The following is a 23,755-nucleotide window of genomic DNA, read 5'->3' as shown; positions in this document are numbered from 1 at the left end:
TTATTGTAACATTGAGCAAACAGTGGTTTATTAGACCAACTAAGAATAAGAAAGATAAAAGATATTATTGTTTTTAGAATATTTGTTTATTTATCTGGCTGTGCTGGGTCCTCGTTGTGGTACTTGGGATCTTCTATCTTCATTTCGACATGCTAGAGCTTTAGTTGCCACATGTGAGATCCAGTTTCCTGACCAGGAGTTGAACCTGGGCCCCTGGCATTGGGAGCATGAAGTCTTAGCCACTGGCAGCCTGGAAGTCCCTCAAAGATATCATTTTACCTTCATTTATTCCTTCTCCCATGCTCTTTCTTCCTTCAGGTAGATCCATGTTTCTGGCTCTTTGATTTTCTTCTCTCAGAAGACAACGCTAACGCGTTTTAGCGTTTTTGACGGCCAGGGTGGCTGTGATGAATCCCCTCAGTGATTGTTTGTCAGAGAAGGTATTTATTTCTCCTTCACTTTTGAAAGATAAGTTTCACTGAATATAGTATTCTAGGGTGGTGATTTTTTTTTTCCTGTCAACACTTTAAATATTTCAGTCCACTATCTTCTTACTTGCATGATTTCTGATGAGAAACTCTATGTAATTCTTACCTTTGTTCCTCTATAAACAAGATTTCCGCCCTTTCTGGCTTCTGTAAAGATCTTCTCTTTGTCTTTGATTTTCTACTGTTGTCCAAGTTACCACTTATGTGTTCCTACTGGCTTACAGCTCCAAAGGTCTTTGTTCCAGGAAAGCAGATCTTGGCTGTAAGTCTCTGTGTTCACCCATCTCTCCAGATTTGGAGGTAATGTTTTGCCCTGTGACCTCAGTTTTCTGATGGGACCAAGAAAGGCCATTGGTTTTCAGTCTGTTGGGCTTCCTTCTTGTCGTAAGAATGAGAGTGACCCTTCCAAGCTCTTAGGCACAGAGCCCCGCTACCCCCTTCCTGTCACCTTTTCTCTCCATGTCCCACCTTTTGTTGGCTATGACATTTTTTTTTGCAAAAGCTAGTTAACTTTTACATGGCCTGCAGCCCCAACCAGATCCTCTTTGCTTGATTCACAGGTTGATTATAAAACTCAAATGCCATTAAACAGCATTTCATAATTATGACTATGTACATATTCATAATTCATAGTATTCAGTGTCCAAGTAATGAATGAAAATTAACTTTCTTCTCAGTGGGTCTACCCCTGGGCCTCCGTGCCCACCTCATCGTCGGCAAACCTAGGGACACCGTGCATGTTTCTTAAGCCATTTGCGGAAAGGCTGTAAATGAATATGTACAGTGTCATAACTATGAAATGCTGTAAACTCTGCTGTAAACTACTTCCTAGAACAAAGAGAACAGGGTGTTTTCTTTAACTATCGCTGTTTCCTAAAGTGGGGTTCAGGTTTGGAGTTGAACATCGTCAGCCTTCAGCTCCCCCAGCGTCTGCCCTAACTTTCTCTTGCCTCCAATTTCCCCTGGGCTCCCTCCACCTGAGAGCCTGGCTCCTTGCGTCCTGCTTCCAGGTCCCCACCAAGAGCCTCCCGGACTGTCCAGGGTTGGAGCCCCTGTTGCTTAAGCCCACATCTTTTTATCTCTGAATTTGCATTCTTATTTTGCTGGAGTATTTCCTGGAGTAATTTCCTAAGAAAAAGGGGGACAGGAAAACAATTTTCTCAGTTCTTTGTCTGAAAGTGTTTTTTGTTTTCCTTTGCACAGATTGATAGCTTGCTAGAACATAGACTCCTAGAGAGCAAGTCATTTTCCCTTAAAATTTTAAAGGATAGTGTTCTATTGTCTATATGTGTACATGTATGTATATGTCTGTGCACGTAAGTGTATGAGTGTGGATGTGTGTGTGTGTTTGCATAGAGAAAAGAAGGACCATTTCATCCTCAAATGCCTGTATCCTCTTCTTCCTTAAATAGGGTCTCCTCTCACTAAATCTATTTCCAGCTGAACATGAATTCAAATGCATTCAGTGAATAAATCACAAAAAATAGCACCAGATAAATAATCAACTAAATGATTACAAGAGACTCTTGTTAAAACGTAGTCAGGCCTGATACTTTCGTAAACACCACAAGGGCTGTGGAATTTCTGTAGTCCACCTGTCAATGGGGTGATCAACTTTTTTACGAGTTGAAACCTTAATAAGGATCCATCGCTCAGTTGCTTGTTTCTTCTCAAAGACCTCTTGATGATAAACATCTCTGTTATTTATAATTATATGTAGATTATTCTTTTCTAGATCCAAAATAGACTTTTCTAAATAATACTGAGATTAGCATATGCATTTGATTTTATTACTAAATTTTAACACCAAGTTGGCAATTTACCCCGCCGATGAAACGGAGCTGATTATCCTCTTCCTCGGCATCTCGGCCGCGCGAGCCAGAGACGCGGGGCCGTGGAAAGCAGCTCTGCAGCTGCGGTTGGAGAAACACGGCTCTTGGCTCCTTCTCTTTAGAAGCTGCTATTCCAGTCTCTGGAAACCTTCCTCTCCACTTGCTGGCGTTCCGAGCTATTCTTTGACACACACTCCATCTTGCGAAGGCGCGCATAGGGGTTAAGATGCCAGTGATCCCCAGGGAATCTGTTACAGAAACGTGAACTTTGAGTGCCATCAAGCTGTGTTTTGCGTTATTTTACATCTTTAATAAATAAGCTCTATAGTCTCAGGAAACTTGGATTTGCTCTTGCAGAGTCTTCTTTTAGAATTGAAGGTATTTTTCTGTGTGTTGGAGTGGAGTGCAGGAGCCTCTTTTTTCCGCATGGATGTCCTTGTTGAGACGCACACCCAGATGGAATGTCTTCTTAAAACATGTTTACTTATTTATCTGCCGCGTCGCGTCTCAGTTGGGCCACGTGATCTCCTTCAGTGCAGTACCCAGACTCTCCAGTTGTGGCGTGTGGGCTTAGTTGCCCTGCAGCACATGGGGTCTTCGTTCCCCAACCAGGGATCGAACCTGCATCTCCTGCCGTGTAAGGTGGATTCTGAACCACTGGACCACCAGGGAATTGCCGTTTGAGAAAATACTAAGCTGTGTAGGTTTTGTGAAAAAAAAAAAAAGATGTTTTGGGTGCTCTCAGCTTGCCAACATAGTTTCAACCACTCTTTGAAAAAGAATTTAACATCTATTTTACTCAGCCCGTCTTTTCCTCGTCACTGGCTCTGACGTATTTCCCTGATTTCAGAGTCCTTACCATTTCTCAGTGAGAGGGCCCTGGTCAGCTAAGGTCTCGAGGAACACAGCCCCGGCCCCCACCACTCGAGTCCTTCCTCCATCCCGGCTGTGCCATCACCATCAGACGCATCTCCCCAGATCACGTCTCCGCACATGTCACGTCTGTGCTGAGGCTCCTGCATCCGCCCCCATCACAGGGCCGGATTCCTCCAGCCACTCCTCCTCCCCCACCCTCTGCTCTTCAAACCCTGTGAGCCCGACTGTCCAGCCTTCAAGACTCAGAGCGCCAGCGCTGCATGGTCTGCAGCCCCACCTCTGTCATAGCCCTCCCCTGAGCCCTCGTATAACAGCATAGCTGGCCCATGTGCAGCACCTCCCGGCCAGGAAAGGGCGCCTCTCTTTATCCGTGTCCCCCGCACTGTTTTGTGCTCAGCAGGTGTTTGTTGATTGAGTAAGTGATGGCGTTTTTAACTAATATATTGTGTTCTTTCTTTGGGGACAAGTTGGGGAATCGCCTGGCACAATAACTCCATCAATTACCTTGACTTCTTGCGAGCGGTGGAGAACAACAAGCTGACAAGACCTCAGTCCCAGGAGAAAGAGGAGAGCGTGCCGATCAATTTTGCAGCCCTAAGTCCAGAGGAGGTTCTGAAGAACATCCAGGGAGTCATCGCCGCCTCCAGTCTGGCTTTGTCAACGGTACGGCAGGCCACACGCGCCTTTACTGAGGGGACCGAAGCCCTGGCACCATGCCAGCTCCTGAACACCACCTCGCAAACTGGCCCCTCCTCCTGGGCCCCTCCCCCTCCCTCCACTCTCCTGGGGCATCAGAACCCGATGGTGGGTCGGCACCAGACTGTTTGTGTGAGCACATGTGTGTGTCCATTTTTGCTCCATGCAAAGCTGCCATGATCACAGCCAGCATGTGTTGCGTGAGGCCGAAGCACTCGCCTCCAGCAGAGGCTGGATCTGCGGTGAGGGCAGGGGTTTCTGGGCAAAGAGGGCAGAGGATGGAGGCCTCAGGTGAGAGTGGACTCTCGGGCCCATGGGGGTGGGCGATGCCATCTCAAGGTGGCCTTGAAGAGGCTGCCCAGGGCAGGGCTGTGGCCAAAGTCTCACTGTGACCAGAGTCCCAGGAGTGTGAGAAGGGAGTCCCCTCAGTACGCTCACATTGAGGCTGACATTTCTTGACCCCGTGGGGTATGTCAAGACCCAGACTACATGGGGATAGTGCCATGGGGCGCATCCTCGGAAGACAGTGCCCGGGCCATGCTCCTGGCGAGGGGCTGGTCCCCCTTGAGGGTCCCCACGTGAGCTGCCCCCTGTAACAGACATGGGAAGAGGAGATGCCGTGTGCAGAGGGCAGGCCTTGCTGCCTGATGAGACGGCGAATCCAGAGCTGCCCGTGCAACGCCAGGTGCACGGTCCAGACAGCACAGTGGGAGCAGGGCTGTCTCTGTGACTGTGATACACAGACCCACGGACCCGCCCAAACACCCAGGCCTGGGCTTTTTAACCCCCTCGGCGCCGGGAGGCAAGCTGGGCTCCTGAGTCCAAGCCTCTGGGGTCAGAGGGAGAGACGAAAGGCCAGGGGCAGCCCAGCCAGCCCGTGACTATTCTGGAATGCCAGTGAGTGTGGCCTTCCTCCCGGACAGCAGAGATGGTCTGCGTGTAGGAATTCACAATGAGGATCTGACACTTTTGTGTCTTTTTTTTTTAATGACTATCTGAAGATCACAGATTAGTATGACCTCGCTGCAGGTCAGCTGGAATCCCGTCTATACACCCTGTCGACACCAGGTTGCCCAGGCCCAGGGGTCGCCTTGTGAGGTTTGCAGACTCAATGCTCACGGAGGAGCCAGGAGTAAGGAAGTGCCGCAGGGGTTGCGGGCGGCCGCAGCAGGCCGGGGGGCACAGCCCTGTCCAGAGGGCAGCTTCTGCTCAGCACTTCCGCTGACCGACCGCTGCTGAGCTGAGAAATGGTCCCAGCTCAGCTAGATCTTTGCGTTTTTTATAAGCAGCTATGAAACCTCCTGATTTCTCAATGTCAACACATGTTTCAGATCTGTCGGAGGCACCGTGCAGGCCAAATAAGTCCAGTGCAGGGCGGCCCTGCCCTCTCCCAGCTCAGGGTGGCTCTCAGACTGAGGTCCGTGGAAACTGCGGGAGGAGCTACGGTTCTCACTCCCGAGAAACACTCCTTAGGGGGCGAGGTTTTAAGCAGGAGAGTGAAATTCTCTGGCCACGAGACTGCAGGTGGCCTGTAGGGAGGGTGGCCTTTGTGGCAGGGAGGGAAGGAAGGAATGACAGTGTCTGGGGAGAAGGGTCAGCAAGGGGACCAGAGACACATAAGGCGTCTCCTCAGGTCATGGGGGACCCGTCTCGATGCAGCCTCTTATTTCTGAAATGATGCAGCAACACCTTGTATATCTGTGCAGAGTCTATAGCTCCCTGCTGCTGCTACTGCTAAGTCGCTTCAGTCATGTCCGACTCTGTGCGACCCCATAGATGGCAGCCAACGAGGCTCCTCTGTCCCTGGGATTCTCCAGGCAAGAATACTGGAGTGGGTTGCCAGTTCCTTCTCCAATGCATGAACGTGAAAAGTGAAAGTGAAGTCGCTTAGTTGTGTCTGACTCTTCGTGACCCCATGGACTGTAGCCTGCCAGGCTTCTCCGTCCATGCCTTTCATATCTGAGCCTCCCCGCCCCCAGCCTGTGTGTGGCTTGTCAGGCTGGACTGATGCACGAGGAAGCCACCTAGCCCCAGGGAAGTGCGGGTCCCATGGCCGCAGTGAGCCAGACCCCAGCTCACCCCTTAGGTCCACGGAGCCTTGTGGCTCCACGGGGCCTTCTAATGCCCTCAGGACAGGATGCTCAGTCAGCGCCCTTCACCTGGAGGGTCGTTCCCCTTAACAACCTGCCGAGATCCACTGTGCGCAGGTACCTGGGACGGATGTGTCTTCAGATTTGCTGCAGTAAAACTTAGACCAGCGCGAGTTCTGAAGTCCCGGTTTTTATACTGAAGACGTTCGGCACAGAGAGGTTGAGGGCTTACGGTGGGTAACACAGCCAAGGTTCAAAGTCTGCCTCCCGGCCGTGGCGCTAGAGGCGTCCCACCGTCCCTGGCTGTGTCATATCGCCACAGGCAAATGCAAGCTCGCAGCCAGACAGCAATTTGAGGTTAATTTAGTGACACGCATAACACCACCCCCTGGACCGATGAGGGTGCCTAATTAGTCCTGAGTGACAATTAACCGCAAGGGAATTTGGGTTTCCGTCTGCAAGCACCTTCAATTCTCACCTAAGAAACTAAGATCTTAACCTGCACCTTGATATAGGTTTTCTAATGCAGGAGAAACAAATAGTTCTGTTTCAACAGATGGGGGGAAACGTGCTTCCTTTTTATAGCAAATGTTTGCACTTTGGTTTGACTGCTGTTCTGCTGGGTTGACACTGTCTTCCGCAGCTCCTCCAGCACAGATGTCGGTGGTGGGGTGTCCCTGGGAAGGAAGGCCGTGTGGGCTCCAGCCAAGGGTGGGCAAAGGACAGCAGCCTCAGGGTTCAAGCCCTGGGGTGGGGATGGGAGGGGTGGTCCCCTGACTCCTCCTCCTGGCCACACTTCTGACGTTAGACTCCTATCACGAGACCCCTGCCCTACATCCCAGTGCAGTGGAATTTTACCTGAGCCTCTAGTTATGAATGATTCATTCAGGAGCTCGAGTTTAATGATGAAGAGACCTCAGACAGGTTCCTTCACCCCTCGGCTGGAGACCAGTGAGGCTGGGGTTCCTCTCACCCCTCTTCCTCTTCATATCCAGGTTGGAGGGAGGGAAGTGAGTTTCCTCAACAACACATCGGCTCCTATACCAGGCGCACCTTCTACCTGCCTCTCAGTCCTGGGGCATTTATTTAGTAATTTAGAATCTACCGGGAACTCCCATTCACTTTATTTCATTTGCATTCCAAAAAGCAATACTTAAGAAAAATATTTTTGAAATATTTGACTGTAATATCTGCTTTTTTTTTTTAAATTGTAGGCATTTTCTGCATTGGATAAAGAGGACACTGGGTTTGTAAAGGCTTCAGATTTTGGACAGGTTCTTAAGGATTTCTGTTACAAACTAACAGATAACCAGTATCATTATTTTTTGAGAAAACTCAGACTTCATCTCACCCCCTACATAAATTGGAAATATTTTCTCCAGAACTTCAGCAGTTACGTTGAGGAGGTAAGAGTGTCCGCAGCACATAAGCATTTCTCTTTGGAAAAGGGCTAAAATTAGTCTTGGCAAAATAGATAATTGATTAAAACCGTGTCACATAAATCGGCAACCACCTGAGTTAATTAGCTTATTATAAATGAAAAGTTGATATTGATTCTACGTTGAGTGTCAGAAGGTACATATGTATCCTTTACTTCACTGAAATGTTATTTTATTTTACTGATTTTCAAAGAAGTTTAGGAGAAGCTTCAAAGTTCTAGGAGTCGTAGATCCCTGAAGATGATCTGGTGTCCGGAGAAGTCAGGCCCTGAGGGAGTTGGGACCCACTTAGGAGACCCTTGTTGGGACCCACTATGTTCCAGGCTCTGGGCCATGCAGCAGCCAAGCCTGGGGTAGGGGTCAACGTGGTTGTAGCAGGGTCCTGGGGGAAGTCTAAGGGGACTTCCTGGAGGAGAGTGGGTGGCTGACCACAGGGCTCTTGTTCATTCCTGGGACCACTTCTCTGGCTGCATGAACTGTTCCTTCTCAGGCTGTTTCCTCCATCTCTAACTGTAAATGGGCCAACATCAGTAGTGAAATCACAGGCTACTTTCAGTGAACTTGGATTTCTTTGGTCGCCATTCTGTGCTGAGTCAGACGGTGCTATGGTCCCTGCCTTCATGGAAGAGGAGATAACAAATAGGAAAAATACAAAAATAATGCGGCAGCTAAATCTCAACAGGCTGTGCTGGGATGTATTTAACTGCAAACCCTACCCCCCCCCCCCGGCCCTGACAACACACACACACACCAGCCACACACACACACACACACACACACACACACACTGTCATAGCTGGATATTCCTTGCCTGGAGAATTCCACGGACAGAGGAACCTGGCGGGCTACAGGCCGTAGGGTCACAGAGAGTCGGACATGACTGTAGCAACTTAGCACACAGGCACGCGTAGCTGGACGCTCGGGTCATTTCCGACTGCACACGTTTGTACACAATCAACATCTGAGTCCATAAATCCTCAGTCACTCACGTGGGATAAACTCTTGGAAGTGAGGTTGCTAGAGCAGATAGTATGAACATTTTTAAGGTCTGAGGCTCCATGCAGTAATAATGACAACAGCAAAGTCTACGTGGGCGAGGCCCTGTTATTAACCCTTTATACGCACGTAATTCTTCTGCGGTCACTGGCGGCACATGCTAGTAATATCCCATTTCATAGACGAGCCCTGGGGCACGGACGTCAAGTCGTTGGCCACAGTCACTCCCGGAGGTGGTGGCAGAGCTGGTTAGTGACCCCCGAAGCCTGGCTCCCGCCTCCAGGCTTCTAAACACTCTGGGGACTGTGAAGATTTTCATCTTTGCCATTTCGATGGTCATTCCTATGTACTATTGTGTTTTCTGTTTTAAAACTATATATATATGTATGACATTATATCAAACTCTTCAGAGCTTTAGGTTTTCTTGCTGTACTATCAGGAATTTAAGATTTATTCATGTCGTTACACTGGCTTCAGTTCACCCACTGAAGCTGCTGTAGAACTAGCCAGTGAAGGGAGACGTGGATACATTCTGCTGAACGAGCAAACCCCATTCAGTTGTCCTGCTGCTCACGGCGGGCAGGTGGTTTGCCGTTTGCACAGTCAGCCTTCTGTGACTGTGTCCTTCGCACACTCAGGGTCACTCCACGGAGACCGACTGGGTCGGGGAGGGGGCGGGACGGCACAGGTTCAGCTCCACAGACACCCCCACAGTGGCTGCAGCGATCAGCGTGTACTCCGGCCGGCCCTGCGGGAGAGCTCCCCACGTGCCATACCCTGGAGCCCTTGGTATTATCCAGATTTATTTTCTGCCGACACTTTCAAATGTTATCAGCCACCCAGGCTCCCTCCTCTGGGAACTGCCTAAAAGGGCCCCACTTCTTTGTTGGGTGGTCGTTGTAAATATCTCCTCCTGATCCATGACTTGTCTTTTCTCTTTGTTTATGGTGACTCTCCCTGTTTTTATGTGACTTACATCTTTTCGCTGATTTTAAAAGAAATACCTGTTGAGAAAATTTTTGAAAATACAAGTGTAAAAAAAAAAGAAAAAGTCATTTAACCCCATGATGATGGTGCAACAGTAACAAGCTCCATCCTGCTGAGCGAGACCTTCTGAGCTCCGGGTCCACCCCGTGCATCACCTCACGTGGGATGAGGGAGAGGATGGGTGGAGCAGGTGGGCTCCGGAAGTCAGGGACCACCTGCCTGCTTCCTCAGCCGGTTGGACGCCAGGCAATTCAGCTTCTGAGCTGGTCTTCTTCCCAGGGCCCCAGGGCTGCTTCGGAGAGCTTATTCGTCTATTTCTAGTGCCTCCCCCCTCCCCAATTCTTTTATCGTGGTGAAATACATCTACTGTAAATGTCACCATCTCATCCTTTTCCAAGTGCACAGCCCGGTGGCATTAAGCCCACTCATGTTGCTGTGTATCCATCTCCAGAACTCTCTTGATGTTGCAAGAGCAAGCCTCTGTCCCACTTAACTCCCTACCCCTCTGCCCCAGTCTCTGGCGAGCGCCGTCCTGCTTTCTCTATGAACCTGACACCTTTAGGTGCCTCCGGTGAGTGAAATCGTACAGTACTTGTCCTTCCGTGTCTGGCCTGGTTCACTGAGCATAATGCCCTCGGAGCTCCTCCTTCTGTAGCACGTGTGAGAATGCCCTTCGTTGATAAGTCTCAGAATATCCGTCGTGTGGATAGACTGTATTTTGCTTACCCATTCACCTGTCAGCTCACACTTAGGCTGCTTCCAAGTTTTAGCTCCTGTGAATAATGCCACCGTGAACCTTAGCATACTAACCGAATGCGTGTTTTTACCCAGTGGAGGTAACGCTGCAGATGTAATCACGTATCTTGCTTTTTTTCTCCTTAACATTCCATGTCACTTCAAGTTCTTCCAAACATAAGTTAAATGTCTGTATAACATTCCACTGACTCTTTGTTTTTAAGCATTTAGAGTTTTTCTCCCAGTTTTTGAGATTGTCCTTTGCTTTTAAGTGAACACTTTCTATGTCTACATCCACATTTTGGATTTTTTCTCCTAAAGAAAGAAACCGAGAAATACAATAACTGGGTTCAAAGGATAGGAATACTTTTATTGATCTTGAAAGCAGCTAAAGAAACTAATTTCTTTTTCTGTGAGGTTGCATCCTATGAAATTGCCATCTTTAGAGCCCTAAATGATTGACTATTGACAGTTTCATATGGTTTAAGCTAATAGTAATAGTTGCCATTTGTATCCATTTGCATGATTTGGAACATAGCAATCATTGTGATGGAGAATTAAAGTCACCCTTCGGGATAAAGTGTTAACATTTTGGAATGGAAGTGTTAATCACTCAGTCATGTCTGACTCTTTGCAACCACATGGACTGTAGCCTGCCAGGCTCCTCCGTCCATGGGATTCTCCAGGCAAAAATACTGGAGTGGGTTGCCATGTCCTCCTCCAGGGGATCTTCCCGACCCAGGGATCGAACCTGGGCCTCCTGCATTGCAGGCGGATTCTTTACCACCAGGAAAGCCCAGTATCTTGGTGTATTCACCTCTGGTCTTCTTCCCTATACAGATATCCTTTGGCGGTGGGGTCAAGGACAGGGAGCGTGTGCTGCTGAGTTGGGGGGTTGTTGGGGATTTTCCTCAACTCTTAAAAGACTCTTTTTTTAAACAAACATTTATTATTTGTATCAAAGTAGTATATGCCCATATAGAAAAAAAAAGGAATTGTTGCCAAAGATTTCAGGACAGAGACCACTTGATCAGCTGTTCACCCCAGTCCCATCCCACAAAGCAGCCCCTGTAAGCCCTGCTGTTTCTCTAGCTATACCTCCCTGTCCCTCAGCTTCTTGTCCCCCCATTTCTTAGCCATCCCCCGCCCCAGAACTTTCACCATTTCCCACCCCTGCCACCTAGCCTCTCCTCTAGGCCCCTGCACATCCCTCCCGGAGCTGCCTCTTCCCCTCCCGTGACATCACTGGCGTTTCCATGTCACCACTGTGTCTCTAAAGCGTGGATCTGGTGGGATGTGCCCCCTCCCACCCACTTTGTCCATCAGCCAGGGCTTCCGGTGGGCCGCTGCGCACCCAGCACTGGGCAGGGTCCTGAGGTCAGCCATTGAGCCAGGCCTGTATCCTAGCAAGAGAGACAGATGAGCAATGAGAAAACGTATCAGATGTCAGCATCTGACCTGTGCTGTGGGGTCAGATAAAGCTGGGCAGAGGAGGGCCTGGTGAGAAGCGGACGTCTGAGCTGAGACCCAGCGGAGAGGAGGGAGGGAGCCGCGTGACCTCTGGTTGTGGGGGGGCACCCTGAAGAGCCCGGCTGGCTTGAGGTTGGGCTGCCTGGGCTGGGGCGAGGGGCAGGGCAGAGAGGGTTAGTAGCAGGCGCCCAGGGAGCGATGGGGTGGGCGGCCTCGTAGCACTTTGAACCGCGTGGAGACCCAGGGAAGGTTTGGGGAGAAGAGTGTCGTGACCATGCGGGGCCTCAGGGGAGAAGACTCGGGCGGGGGCCAGCAGGGAGGCCGGCGTGCCCAGGGGAGGGACGTGCTGGCGAGAGAGAGAGAATAAGTGCTGAGAGAGTGAGTCAGGAGCAGCCCTGTGACTGAGGAACGGAGCAGGGGGACAGGTGTCCTGGGCCGTCGGTGTGACCGACGCCCCATCACGGGACTCATAGTGGCTTCCAGGCCTCCAATTGCTACAGCGTGTCCTTGCCAAACACCCATGAGAACGTGCCCAAACCCTTCCCGCGGGCCCCACTGGCCACGCGGAGTCCTCACGGGCCCCATCCAGAGGCTGCACCATTGGCAGCGGAGGAGGCCCATCCCTGCTCACAGGTCCCTCTGAGCATCTCTGCCGGCTCTGGAGTCCCTGAGCCCAGAGCATGGCGAGGGGGGGCTGTTCCCAGAGCCTCGAGTGTTGCCCCCTGCTTCCCACCATGCTCGTTCCCCCGACCTCATCTCGGAGTCCCCTGCGCCTCCGGAAGCACCTTGCCGAACATTCCTAAGAGGAGGCTTTAGGACTAACTGTAACGCGGGTGACGGCAGGAAGTGTGCTTCAAGACAGATGGGGCCAGGGGGCTGGAGGGGCTGCAGCAGGCACCCGGGCACGCCCCAGCCCACTGCTCGGCCCTCCTGCTCTGCCCGTCCGCGTGCACTAGGCGCCTGGGCTGAAATGGTATCAGCCCTTGAACTGGCTCGGGGAGTGGGTGTGAAGATGGAGGTCCCTTTACCAGAAGAGCAAGTTGAGGCTGGGACTGCTGACCTGAAGGGTGAGGCACAGGGGGACCTTGGATGTTCAGGGCACGTCCATCTGCTGATGGGGAAGGGGGCAGGGGCAGACCGCCTGGGCCCCGCACGCCTCGCTCCAGAATTCAGGTCCCAGACCCTGGAGATGTCTCAGCGGGGACGTAGTCGGCTCCCACGAGGGTGGACTGGGATGGCAAGGCGGCTGTGGACGAGCCAGGACCCTGCCCATACCTGGTGGCGATTTCGGAAGTCTAGTCGCGGACTGACGACCATTCTTGACAGAAGGAAAAGAAGTTAACTAACAACAGGAACAGTTAATGCATCCTCCTCGAGCTCATTAAATACGACACCAGCCATCCCTTCCTCTAGGGGATGCACGGGCGGCAAGTAATTAAAAGGAGATTACCGAAATGTAATTAAGGCGGTCGGGACCTCTCCTTGCAGAGGAAGTTCGCTGTGAATAATCCCCAGCTGCACTGAATCCGCTCTTGGAGCAGGGATAGCTGCAAAGGTAGGGGAGGCGTCGCGAAAGGCTTAAGGGAGCTAGGAGCACCCGGAGCGTAGACGGTGGCTTCACCCGTCTCTTAGATGGGGGCCAAATGCCCCCCAAACCTGTATAGATCCGTCTCCTGTGTCCATCACACACTGCGGGGAAAAGCGCCTCAGCTCCCATCACACCAAATGCTGCGGAACTTTCCAGATCCCAGGGTGCAGCTGAGCCCTGGCGTTTCGGCCCCCGCTGCACCGTGGCGCACCCCTGAAGCGCTCCTCAAAGTAGGGGGGTGCACAGCCAGTACAGATCGACCATCCTAGCATCGGCTCCAAGCGTGGGCCCCGTGTCCCCGCCAGGGACCCTGCACCACCACCCAGCCCCGAGCCCACAAGCTGCTGACCACCGAGGCAGGCACCGGTCAGCTTTGCCGGCCAGAGTCAGGATGAGACGCACTCGCCTAGGTGGCACCAAAGAGGAGCAAGGAGGTATTATCAAAACTGAAGCAGTCCTGAGGCCTCGGTTGCAAAGTAAAGAAAGATTAACCAGGACAAGCCGTGGACCTCAGCACCGACACCTTTCTCGTAAGATTCTCGCAAGCTGGGAGAGATGTCACCTGAGTGTCTGCCCTCAGCAAATACCTCTTTTTCACTTCTGGGAAAAACATTTTACCTTCAAAAAGCTACGTGCGAGCTATATAGAGTATCACCTTGTTTTTAGAAAATCATTTCTGTTTAACATTTAAGTCTTAAAGTGAAATTTCAGCATCCTTTGTGAATATAAAATAATGCTCAGAGCAGACATAGAATTTTTAAAAGACACAGTAGGAACCCGTATAAAATCTTTCTACTTTATTACCATGGAAATAATGGAATTTTTAACAAAGCGCATCCTTATTCAATGCAGAGTAATTATTTTGCCACATTTTAGCTAACCGAGACCCAGTGAGATCAGTCCTTACCTGGTGTTTATAATATATCACCTCTAAACTTATCCAGTGAGAGGTTAAGCAACTTGGAGATGATTTTTTTCCTAAGGGAGAATTTAAGATTATAGTTTTCAACCAAAGAAGAGACCGTAACCCACATCAAAATGGTTGTAATCTTTCATGAGCATCACGCTTATATTAGTTGCCAACAGTGTTACTTTGAATTATTTATCTTTTTATTGTAAGTATAATGGTATCCATGTATTTTTAATGAATATTGTAAAGAATGGGGACATTTCCTTTTCAGGAAAAGGCCCAAAGATTATTGGAAATAAGTTAAAGAAATTATTAAGATATGCCATTCCAGTTATTTACTCTTTCCCCTGATGCCAAAAAAAAAAAAATCCAAGTGCTCTAGATATAATTTTGGGGATTTTTGAATGTTTCCCCTAAATTTCACTCACTTTCCACTTCCAATGGAATACTTGCTACCTGTTGTTATTGTTGTCCTGGAGACGGTCGAGGACACAGCTTGGGAGGGATAACTCAGGTCACTTGGACACTTGGGGTGACCTTGGTGAGAGTGCAGGGTGAGGGGCTCTGGGCCACCGTGCCTGAGCTAAAGGAAAAGAAACGGAGTCAACCGCGTGGAATGAAATGACACCGTCACACCAGAGGAGCAGTCAGGGGCCAACCTGCTCGGGTTACCTGACCACCAGTCAGCGTGACGCACTGTCCTTCTCACGAGGTTAAAATGCATGTGTTCGTGCTAAGTTGCTTCAGTCGTGTCTGACTCTTTATGACCCTATGGACTGGGCTCCTCTGTCCATGGGATTCTCTTAGGCAAGAACGCTGGAGTGGGTTGCCATGCCCTCCTCGGGATCTTCCAACCCAGGGATCGAACCCGAGTCTCTTTTGTCTCCTGCATTGGTAGGCGGTTTCTTTACCCCGAGCACCACCTGCAAAAAACCCAGTTCTCCCAAACCGAAGTGGTTGAAGCACCCCACAGTCCAGGGCCCCACCTGGACCTGGAGCTTCCAGTCGGAAGGAAGAGCAGTGCAGCCCCGCCACCCGCGCCTTCACCAGCTTTCAGGAGGGTGGGCAGTCGGGAGGACTGGGCACCTGCTGCTCTAGCAGCTGCCAGATGGGCCCCGGCTGGAAGCAGGATGGGCTCGCCCGCCAAAGCAAACTCAGCCTGGTCTCCACACGTCTTGCAGAAAAGCAAAGAGGCCGTGCCAGGCTTGCAGCCACCTGAGCCCGCACACCGCAAGCAGGGCCAGCCTCAGCCCATCTCCAGGGGGCCCTGGGCAGCTCCTCCAGTGCCTCACGAGCATTCCCCTGGTATCCGGGCTGGCACTCCCTCCCTATTCCTACCTGGGCGAGACACTCTCTGCCTGTTCAAGTAAGCAGACTGTGGTGTAGCCTGCCCCAGAGACCCTCACTCATTTCGTCCCTCTAGGGATTTGTGATCCAATTCAATTGCCGTGTTTGGATCAGTTAAACACCAGCACTGAGCTGTACTACTGATTCTACAAGGTCGTGACCGTATCAGGAAGCTAGAAGTCAATCCAAGAAGTTGTTGTCCCAAGCAGGCCTTGCAGAGCAAATCCAGGATGGCACTTGTGTCTTAATTGTTACCGTGTACACGCGTGTCTGGCTTAGAGGGGAGCTGCTTGGGTTCTGCCTTTAACTGCCCCATTCAACTGGGAGCTTACCTCCCCACGTTTAGCAAACATGAGCAACGATGTGCCAGGCCCTGGGCCAGCCCTGGTGTCCAGGCTGGTGGGAGGACAGGTGACCACGCACAAACCTCCCCAGGGGCGAGGACTACTCCGGCAGAGATGGCTCCGCCCATTCGTTAAGGAACCAGAAAGCTCCACCTCTCAGCCTTCACTGAGGCCTGAATGTGAATGGTCCCTGATAAGAGACTGGGAGGAGGAAGCGCGCCACCTCCCTGGTGATTCTGCCCGGCCAGCTCCTGCATCTTCTTGCCACCCACAGTCAGATACCAACGTCCAAACAGAGGCTGATACCCACTGGGCATGTGCTGTGAGCCCAGCCCTGTTCCAGGCACTTTACCTGAATTAACTCAGCTCATCCTCCTAAGAACCTTTTCAGTTCAGTTCAGTTCAGTCTCTCAGTCGTGTCCCACTCTTTGCGACTCCATGGACTGCAGCACGCCAGGCCTCCTGTCCATCACCAACTCCCGGAGTTGACTCAAACTCATGAATGAACACCCAGGACTGATCTCCTTTAGAATGGACTGGTTGGATCTCCTTGCAGCCCAAGGGACTCTCAAGAGTCTTCTCCAGCACCACAGAGCAGGCAACAGGAACAGAGAGCTTCAGCATGTATTCCCAGCCGCACAGCTAGAAGCACCAGGGCTGGGATTAGAAATCCAACTAGCACCAGGGCCCCGCTCTCAGCTTGCTGCTGTCAGTCTGAGTGTCTGAGTGTCCACCGTACAGGATTGCTATTCTGGTTAAGCAAGTTAATGTGGAAGGAGCTTTGCATGGTCCTGAACATAGCCAACACCAAATGTCTGCATTATTATTATTTTTCATTCTATCCTCCTTCACTGAGTGCCTGCTTAGTGTACAATGTTCAGTAATGATGTGATTATACAGTGTGTAATTTATTTGGGTGGAAGAATTCATTTTCATAGTTTCATAAATGACTTCAGCCAGGAGTTTATTGAATCATTAAAGGGTCACAGGGGTAGCTCAAGTGTTTCCTCTGTTTCTTTGCATTTTATGGCAATTTCGTGCTACCAAAGGGTCTATGGATTGGGTGTTTGCAGACATATCAAATGGACCCTCTGCGAATGTTGAGCTGTGGAGAGGAAGGGAGCCTGAGCGGGAGGCCCTCGGTCTACATGGTCAGGGCAGAGGAGGCAGAAAGGGCTCTCTAACGAGCTCGCAGTGCGTCTGGACGTCGGGAGATGGGCTTCCCAGGTGTTAGGGTTAGGTGTCAGGATGAGTGCGTGCAGAGACCCAAGATGGGAAACCTGTACTTTGGGAACAGCTGGAGTGTGGGTTTGGGGCCGGGGTGAGGACAAGGAGAGGGAGGGGGATGCGAGGCCGGGACAGAGGGTCTGGGAGGGAGGCCGTGGGGCAGGGCTTTGGGGTGGGTCTCCCCCGTGCTTGCCTCCACGGGCATCCCAAAGCATCAGCTTCTCCAGGCAGGGGCTGGCCTCAGCCGTTCAAGTCCCCGAGCCTGGGACAGGCCCGCAGTAGCCCTCAGTCTGTGTTGATGCCTTTCTCGGGTAGGCTCTGTACTCGTGCGTGTGGTGGGGGCTGGGGTCACGGGAGGATGGGAGAGCACAGCTCTGAAGTCAGGCCATCTTGAGCTCCATCATCAGCTCACAGGGGAGCAGCCCAGGTCCTGATCTCTTCAGGGAGAAGCCCCACTTACTTGTCTAGAAACAGGGATGACACAGCTGCCCCCAAGGGCAAGGAGAGGGTCAGAGGAGCTTCCGCAAGGCTGCAGCTCAGAGCCTGGGTGAAAGAGCACAGCAAAAGGTGGCTCCTAGGACCGGGTCTCAGTAAGCCTCGGTTCAGTTGGCTTGAAGCTTGGCTTGAGTGTAGCCTTTCCAAAGGAAAAGGAAGCTGAAATCTCCAGATCTGCATCTGTTTATCACCCAGAAAGAATCCCTGCTTGGTCAGAGACCCCAGGGTTGGCAGCGTCATGCCCCAGGAAACCCGAGTGGTACCCGCAGTTCTGGCGTATCTCCCTCACTTCTGCACGCAGCGTGCTGAATTGCCAAGGCCAATCCGTCCATCACTAAGGCCTCCAGACCTCCCGATACCCGAGCATCCACCCTTGGCCCTGTGAGCAGGGGTCCCTGGGAGTTGCCGAAGTTGGTTCCTTGATCCAGCGGGAGGCCTCTGTATCAGCACGTTTGCACACAGAGCTTTCACTTTATTTTCATCTAGATTTTTTAAATGTTTTATCTTTTTTTTTGACAGGCAGTTTTGCTGCTGTTGTTATTTTTAGCATTCATTAATTCACTGTAAATACAAATGAAGATACAGTACAATTAATTTCTTTGCTAATCAAAATATTTGATCAAATGAAGCAATTTTTCAATTCTTAGAAGTAATTACACTGTTCTTTAAAAGGAAGTGGAAGAATTCTTTACCGAGTATTTCTAATTAGGAGTTTTTGCTACCTGCTGTGTTCTTATTCTGTATGAAATTTCAGGATTTTTTTTTACCCCTCCTCTAAGGAATCATGGGAAAAAAACTGTTTAATTGTCTCCCTAAGTATTCAGAACAAAACTTAGTAGAAGAATCATGCAGTCTGATTAGCTTAATTATATCCTTCCTAAGAGTTAAATCAATATACTGACGTGATTCTAACCTGAGAGCTGAAGCAGACCTTGCTAAACCATGTGGACCCAGCCAGGTAAAGGCCACCTTGACACCCACAGGACGAATGACATCTGGTGACCATCGTCAAGGAGCAGTGACAGCCAAAAGGCCACCTTCTCTGTAGTCTGAGCGCAGTCCCTTTTATTTCTCACTAACCAGAAATTCAGAACTGAATCAGTCAGCTGTCGCTGCGTAACAAAGAGCCCCAGCGCCTCCAGGACTGTAAACACTTGTTCAGCTTTTGCATGTGGGCTGGCTGGCCCGGGCTCAGCTCTGGTGGCCTCCCTGGGATGTCTCTGCTCCCTTGGACCAGAGTGAAGCAGCTCAGCTCCTCTCAAGACAGCACCACAGACACAGGGGGGCTTGCCGATCACGCAAAGGCTTCTTAATGCTTCGCCCCCATGGCACTTGCTGACATTCCCTTGGCCAAAGCAGTCGTAGGGCTGAGTGCAAAGCTGTGGGATAGGGAAATATTCTCAGCTCTTCGGTGGGAGGAAACCCGGAGCCGCATGGCAAAGGCCGTGGAGACAGGAGCTGAGGAAGCAGGCCTTGAGTGCCCCGTGCCTCCAGGAAGCATACACCCACGTGTCTCCGTCTCCAGCTGCACTGGATTTCGTGACAGTTCGCCCGCCCTCCCTGCCGTGTTCTCGCTTCCCTGTTGTCTGGAGAAGTTGCTTAGATACTGTGTCATGGAAAACTGATAAGTCAGCCAAGACGAGGCTGGATACAATTTATTGACAGGGTACTAGAAGGCTCTTTTCTAAAATCACTCCCTTAATAGAGCTATTGAATGAGAGTACAATGAAGCCGAACGCGAGCTAACAGAGTTCCCGGGTCAGTGAGCCGTCCAGAGCACACCCTGCCCTGTGTCACTGATTCTCGTCCTTGGCTAACTTTCCCCAGCTTTTGTGAACTGCAGGGCACAGGCTTCTCCCTTGGGGTTTCCCCGTGCATGCAAGCTCAGTTGCTAAGTCATGTCCACCTCTTTTGCAGCCCCATGGATTGCAGCCAGCCAGGTTCCTCTGTCTGTGGCATTTCCCAGGCAAGAATACTGGAGTGGGTGGCCATGCCCTCCTCCAGGGGATCTTCCTGTCCCAGGGATCAAACCCACAACCCCCTTCAAATATGAGTTCCCTACAGCAGAGCCAGAGCTAATTCCTGAATCAGTGGGGTGCTCCCTGTTTTTCCCCTATCTTCTGGAGTGATTCTCATGGGGAGTTCCCTCCGACTGGTGTGGCTGGCATGACACTATAGACGGAGAGCCTTGGCCCAGAGAAGTGAGGTGCCTGCATAAGGCCAAGCTGGAAGATGGGAGAGCAGAGCTGTACCCTGGCCATCCCGAATCTGAGCCCACGGCAGGCCTGAGGCTGCTGGTTAGAAGACCAGGTTCTCCCCCGCCTCAGGATGTGTGACCACATCTAGACCAGGCTTCCATCCCAGGCAGGTTGGCTTAACCTGCAGGCAAGAGCAGGCGCCACGTGCCTCTCCCCTCTGATGACTTGTGACAGAGACTGTGGCAGCCAGGAGCCAGGACTCAAACCCATGTCTGCCCCACCTCTTGACTCAGGCCAAAATGTCTCTTTAAAAAAGCGGCAGGAGCAGCAAGAAGGCCATCCGTGTCAGCCAGCCATCGGGTGAAGCACTGCGTGTGTCATCTTGTTGAGATCTGAGGCTGCCCTTGGAGACAGTTCGGGTTTTATCCCCGTGGGTAAAGGGATGGCGGAGGGTGTGTGTCTCGCCCGAGGCCACCAGAAAGAGCCCACGCGGAGCTCCGTTCAGCCCTGGCCGGCGCTGAAGCCCTCGGTTGACCGTGAGCAGTCCTCACCGTCCACCCCGGGCCCCTCCGCTGGACCGGCCCAGCCTCTGACCCCCTTCAGCTCGATCCAAGTCAGCCGAAACTAGGGTTCCTGGTGTGGCTTCCCTGGCAGTGCTCCAGAGGCGTGTGCAACCGTCCCTTCTTCCTGTTCCGTGTCAGGCGCTGAGTGATGATGGCAAGTGCGGCCTGAGCCCCAGGGGGACGGACAGGGTCTGGGGGGCCCTGCACTGAGCCTGTAAGCTCCCCCCAATGGTCACCCAGCACTGTCTGCGCTTGGAGACACCCCAGTTTGAGCAGAAGGCGGCATCAGAGATGTCGGGGTTGTGGGGGTAGCGGAGGGGCTCTGAGCTGGGGCAGAAGAGGGGGCTCTGGGAATTCAGCACAGGCCTCCCTCTGACCCCCCAGTCCGTGCCGCCTCCCTCTGACCCCCCAATCCAGGCTGCCTCCTTCTGACCCCGCACTGGTTGGAGCTGCCTCTTGGGTGAGTCCAAGCAGTAGCAGGATTTAGAACCACTGGATTTCACTGTAAAGCTTGGTTTTTACTAAATGAGCTACGTGGCTACATTTGAGTCCAAGAAAAGCCCCACAGAAGCGCAATGTTATCAGCTGGTTCTTTGCTGACCGTGTGCTTCGTATCTTGGCGCATTCTTCCTTTTCTGTATTGTGCTACTGTTGCTGGGTAGTCACAAAGGGGACCGGGAGTTTTTTTTCTGCACAGGTGGTCTATATTTCTCTGTGATATCAAGAGGGACAAGCGTTTAGTAAAACAAAGTTCTATACGAATACCCTTGAAAAAATGAGAGAGGATTCCTTCCAAACATGGAAATCATCCTGTAATTGGGTCAGACCCGTGTACATAAGATTCCACTATTGTTTGTTTTTTTTTTTCTCATTTGTAAAGTCACCAGAAGAGCCTTGCGAGCATCCAGTTGTCAGATGACGGCTGCAGGAGGAGTGGGCCCACCGCTCCCACTCCACACAGTCATGGGGACGGAAGCCGGCACCCGACGCCCCATCCTTTCCCCAAGCTCTGTCTTGCAGCTGCGATCCCTATCCTGAGGAGGCCTTTTATGTAAAGCGTAGTTGGTTTTGGGAAGTGACATTTGCATCTGAAGATAGTGGTGTCTTTTCTGATGAGGAGAAACACTGCTTCCAGTTATAGAAAAAGCCCTATTTTCCCCCATTCAGATAGAACGGTCATGTGACAAGTGCCAGGGACACAAAAGCGCCAGACCAAGAGCCATCTGTTCCTCCCCAGCGTCTCCAATCACTCGGAGCGCGGCTTTGCAAAAAAGGGAGCAGAACATGGACTCCTGACCGCGTCAAGCCCAGTGCCCCAATGGGTGAGCCGGGAGGCCCTGCCCTCCCGAGGCCAGTGGGTGCCCCGGGTGGCACGGGGTGGGGCGGGCTGGGACTGCGTGCCTGGGGCCCGGGGACCTTCCGGTCCCAGGCTGGTCCCACGGGCACCAGGGCGACGGCCGTGGTGCCGCTGGGGGCGGGGCCCCCACGACCTTTGTTTCGGTTTGTGCCCTGTTTGTAGTTTCCAGGTTTTCTGCCGTGAACACAAGTAATCATCTCTGCTGGCAGCCCAAGCATATTCCCCGACCGGCCGTGAAACCAGCCTTGGGACAAACCGGAGTCGCCCTCCCTCTCTGCGTCCTCAGCCTGGCCCCTGGTGTGGCTCTGGGGAAGTTGGGGAAGAGAACTGGGGGCGCAGGAGGCCAGCGCTGCTCCCCCGACCTTCACGCCAGCTTGCCGCGTGAGGTTCATGAGGATCTGTGCCTCCTTCACCTCCGGGCTCTGAGGCTTCCTCCTCAGGGAGCCATTCCCATCAGCTGTGTCGAGAGTACACGACCCGTCTCATAATCTCTGCTCACCTGTGAAACTGGCTCTCCTCTCTCTCCCCGGCCCCAAGACCCTCCCCTGGCAGAGGCTATTTAAGGATCATCTTTTACTTCCATCTCCCGCGCATCAGCAGAAGAGCCTGGCATGCAGCAGACGCTCCAGGGGTGTCTGTGGATGGCTCGATGCAGCCATTATGGGCGTGCGTTGAGTGTTAGTCCTCTCTGGGTGCATCACCCGCGTGTGGGTCACATGCCTGGCTCAGGTGCTCGGGCGCCCCCCCTCCCGCCCCTCCCCCCGGACCCTCTGGGATTCACTGTGACCCCCGTGTCGCTGTGATTTCCTGCCCAGGCAGAGATGGGCAGTCACACCGAGCAGGGCTCCCGGACCCCTGCCCCTCCTCTGCGTTGCTTGCCACCAAGCCGTCCCTGCCTCCTGACCTCCAGACCCCAACCCGCAGGAGAGGCAAGATTGCAGCTCAGGAGCCCCAGTCGTCTGCCCACCCCTGCCCTGTCTTACTCCTCCTCCAGAGAGCAAGCGTTAGTGCTGGTGTGTGTGTGCACATGTGTGCGTGTGTGTGGTCATGTGGACCAATTTGCACATTGCAAACATTTTACCATACTGTTAAACTATTTCTTGAAGCCTTCTAAATAGCTGCATTGTAGAAGTACTATGGTTTATTTAGCCATTCTCCTGATTTAGACAATTTTGACCTCTAAAGTGTTGCTAATTTTTTGTGAACTGTGTAAATAATATTGTGTGTGTGTGTTAGTCGCTCAATCGTGTCCGACTCTTTGCGACCCCATGGACTGTAGCCCACCAGGCTCCTCTGTCCACGGGATTCTCCAGGCAAGAATCCTGGAGTGGGTTGCCAATTCCTTCTCCAAATAATACTGTAGTGATCGTGATTTCATGAATTCATCTTGTTTACTTCCTTGAGGAGAGTCTTCAAAGGGCAGGTGCCAGGTGGAAGGACAGGCACTTGCGTGGCTCCACCTACCTTATTCTACCTTTCCCAACCCTGATATTGTCACTCCAGAAATTTGTGTTTCTTAGAAGAAAAACAAACGGAACCTTGGTTTCATTTCCATTTTATTTTTAAAGAGTGATAAAGTTTTCTAAATAATTATTTCACTTTTGGCCGCACTGTGTCTTCTTTGCGGCACGTGGGCTTTTCCTTGGTTGTGATCAGCGGGGCTGCTCTCAGTTGTGGTTGCCGGCTTCCTGTAGCAGTGGCTGCTTGTTGCAGAGCGCAGGCTCTGGAGCGCCAGCTCGGCAGTTGTGGCACGTGGGCTTAGCTGCTCCACAGCCTGTGGGATGTTCCCAGACCGCGGGGTGAACCTGTGTCCCCTGCCCCGGAAGGCAAGATTCTCAACCACTGGACCACCAGGGACGCCTCTAGACCAGAGCTTTTTAACAGAAGACCCGGGGTGGCCGTGCAGAGCCATCATTTGATTGATTGGCTGTGCTGGTGACACTGCTGATCCATTCTTTCTTTGAACAAAGATCAAGGCCCCAATGTGTGCCGGGTTCTTTAAAGCACTCGGGGACTCAGCAGTGAGCAAAAGACCGGAGCCCTGGCCTTGAAGTTTATTTTCTGTTGGGATGCAGAAAATTAGGTTAAATATAAGGTGGATCAGAGAGCGGAACGTG

General features: G+C 51.7%; 1 protein-coding gene across 8 annotated transcripts in view; it reads left to right on the top strand.

Annotated features, from left to right (window-relative positions):
• Window positions 1–23,755, top strand: part of EFCAB6 (EF-hand calcium binding domain 6) — a 253,969-nt gene that overhangs the window by 207,456 nt on the left and 22,758 nt on the right. For all 8 annotated transcript variants that reach the window (XM_059887190.1, XM_059887189.1, XM_059887191.1 and 5 more), the window contains 2 exons: window positions 3,664–3,859; window positions 7,197–7,388. In XM_059887190.1, the coding sequence (XP_059743173.1) occupies window positions 3,664–3,859; window positions 7,197–7,388 (388 nt within the window). The remainder of the gene's footprint in view (window positions 1–3,663; window positions 3,860–7,196; window positions 7,389–23,755) is intronic.

This window comes from Bos taurus, chromosome 5, assembly GCF_002263795.3.
Source record: "Bos taurus isolate L1 Dominette 01449 registration number 42190680 breed Hereford chromosome 5, ARS-UCD2.0, whole genome shotgun sequence".
Lineage (NCBI taxonomy): Eukaryota > Metazoa > Chordata > Mammalia > Artiodactyla > Bovidae > Bos > Bos taurus.
Note: the sequence above shows the minus strand (reverse complement) of the source record. Positions and strands in the feature narration are given on the sequence as shown.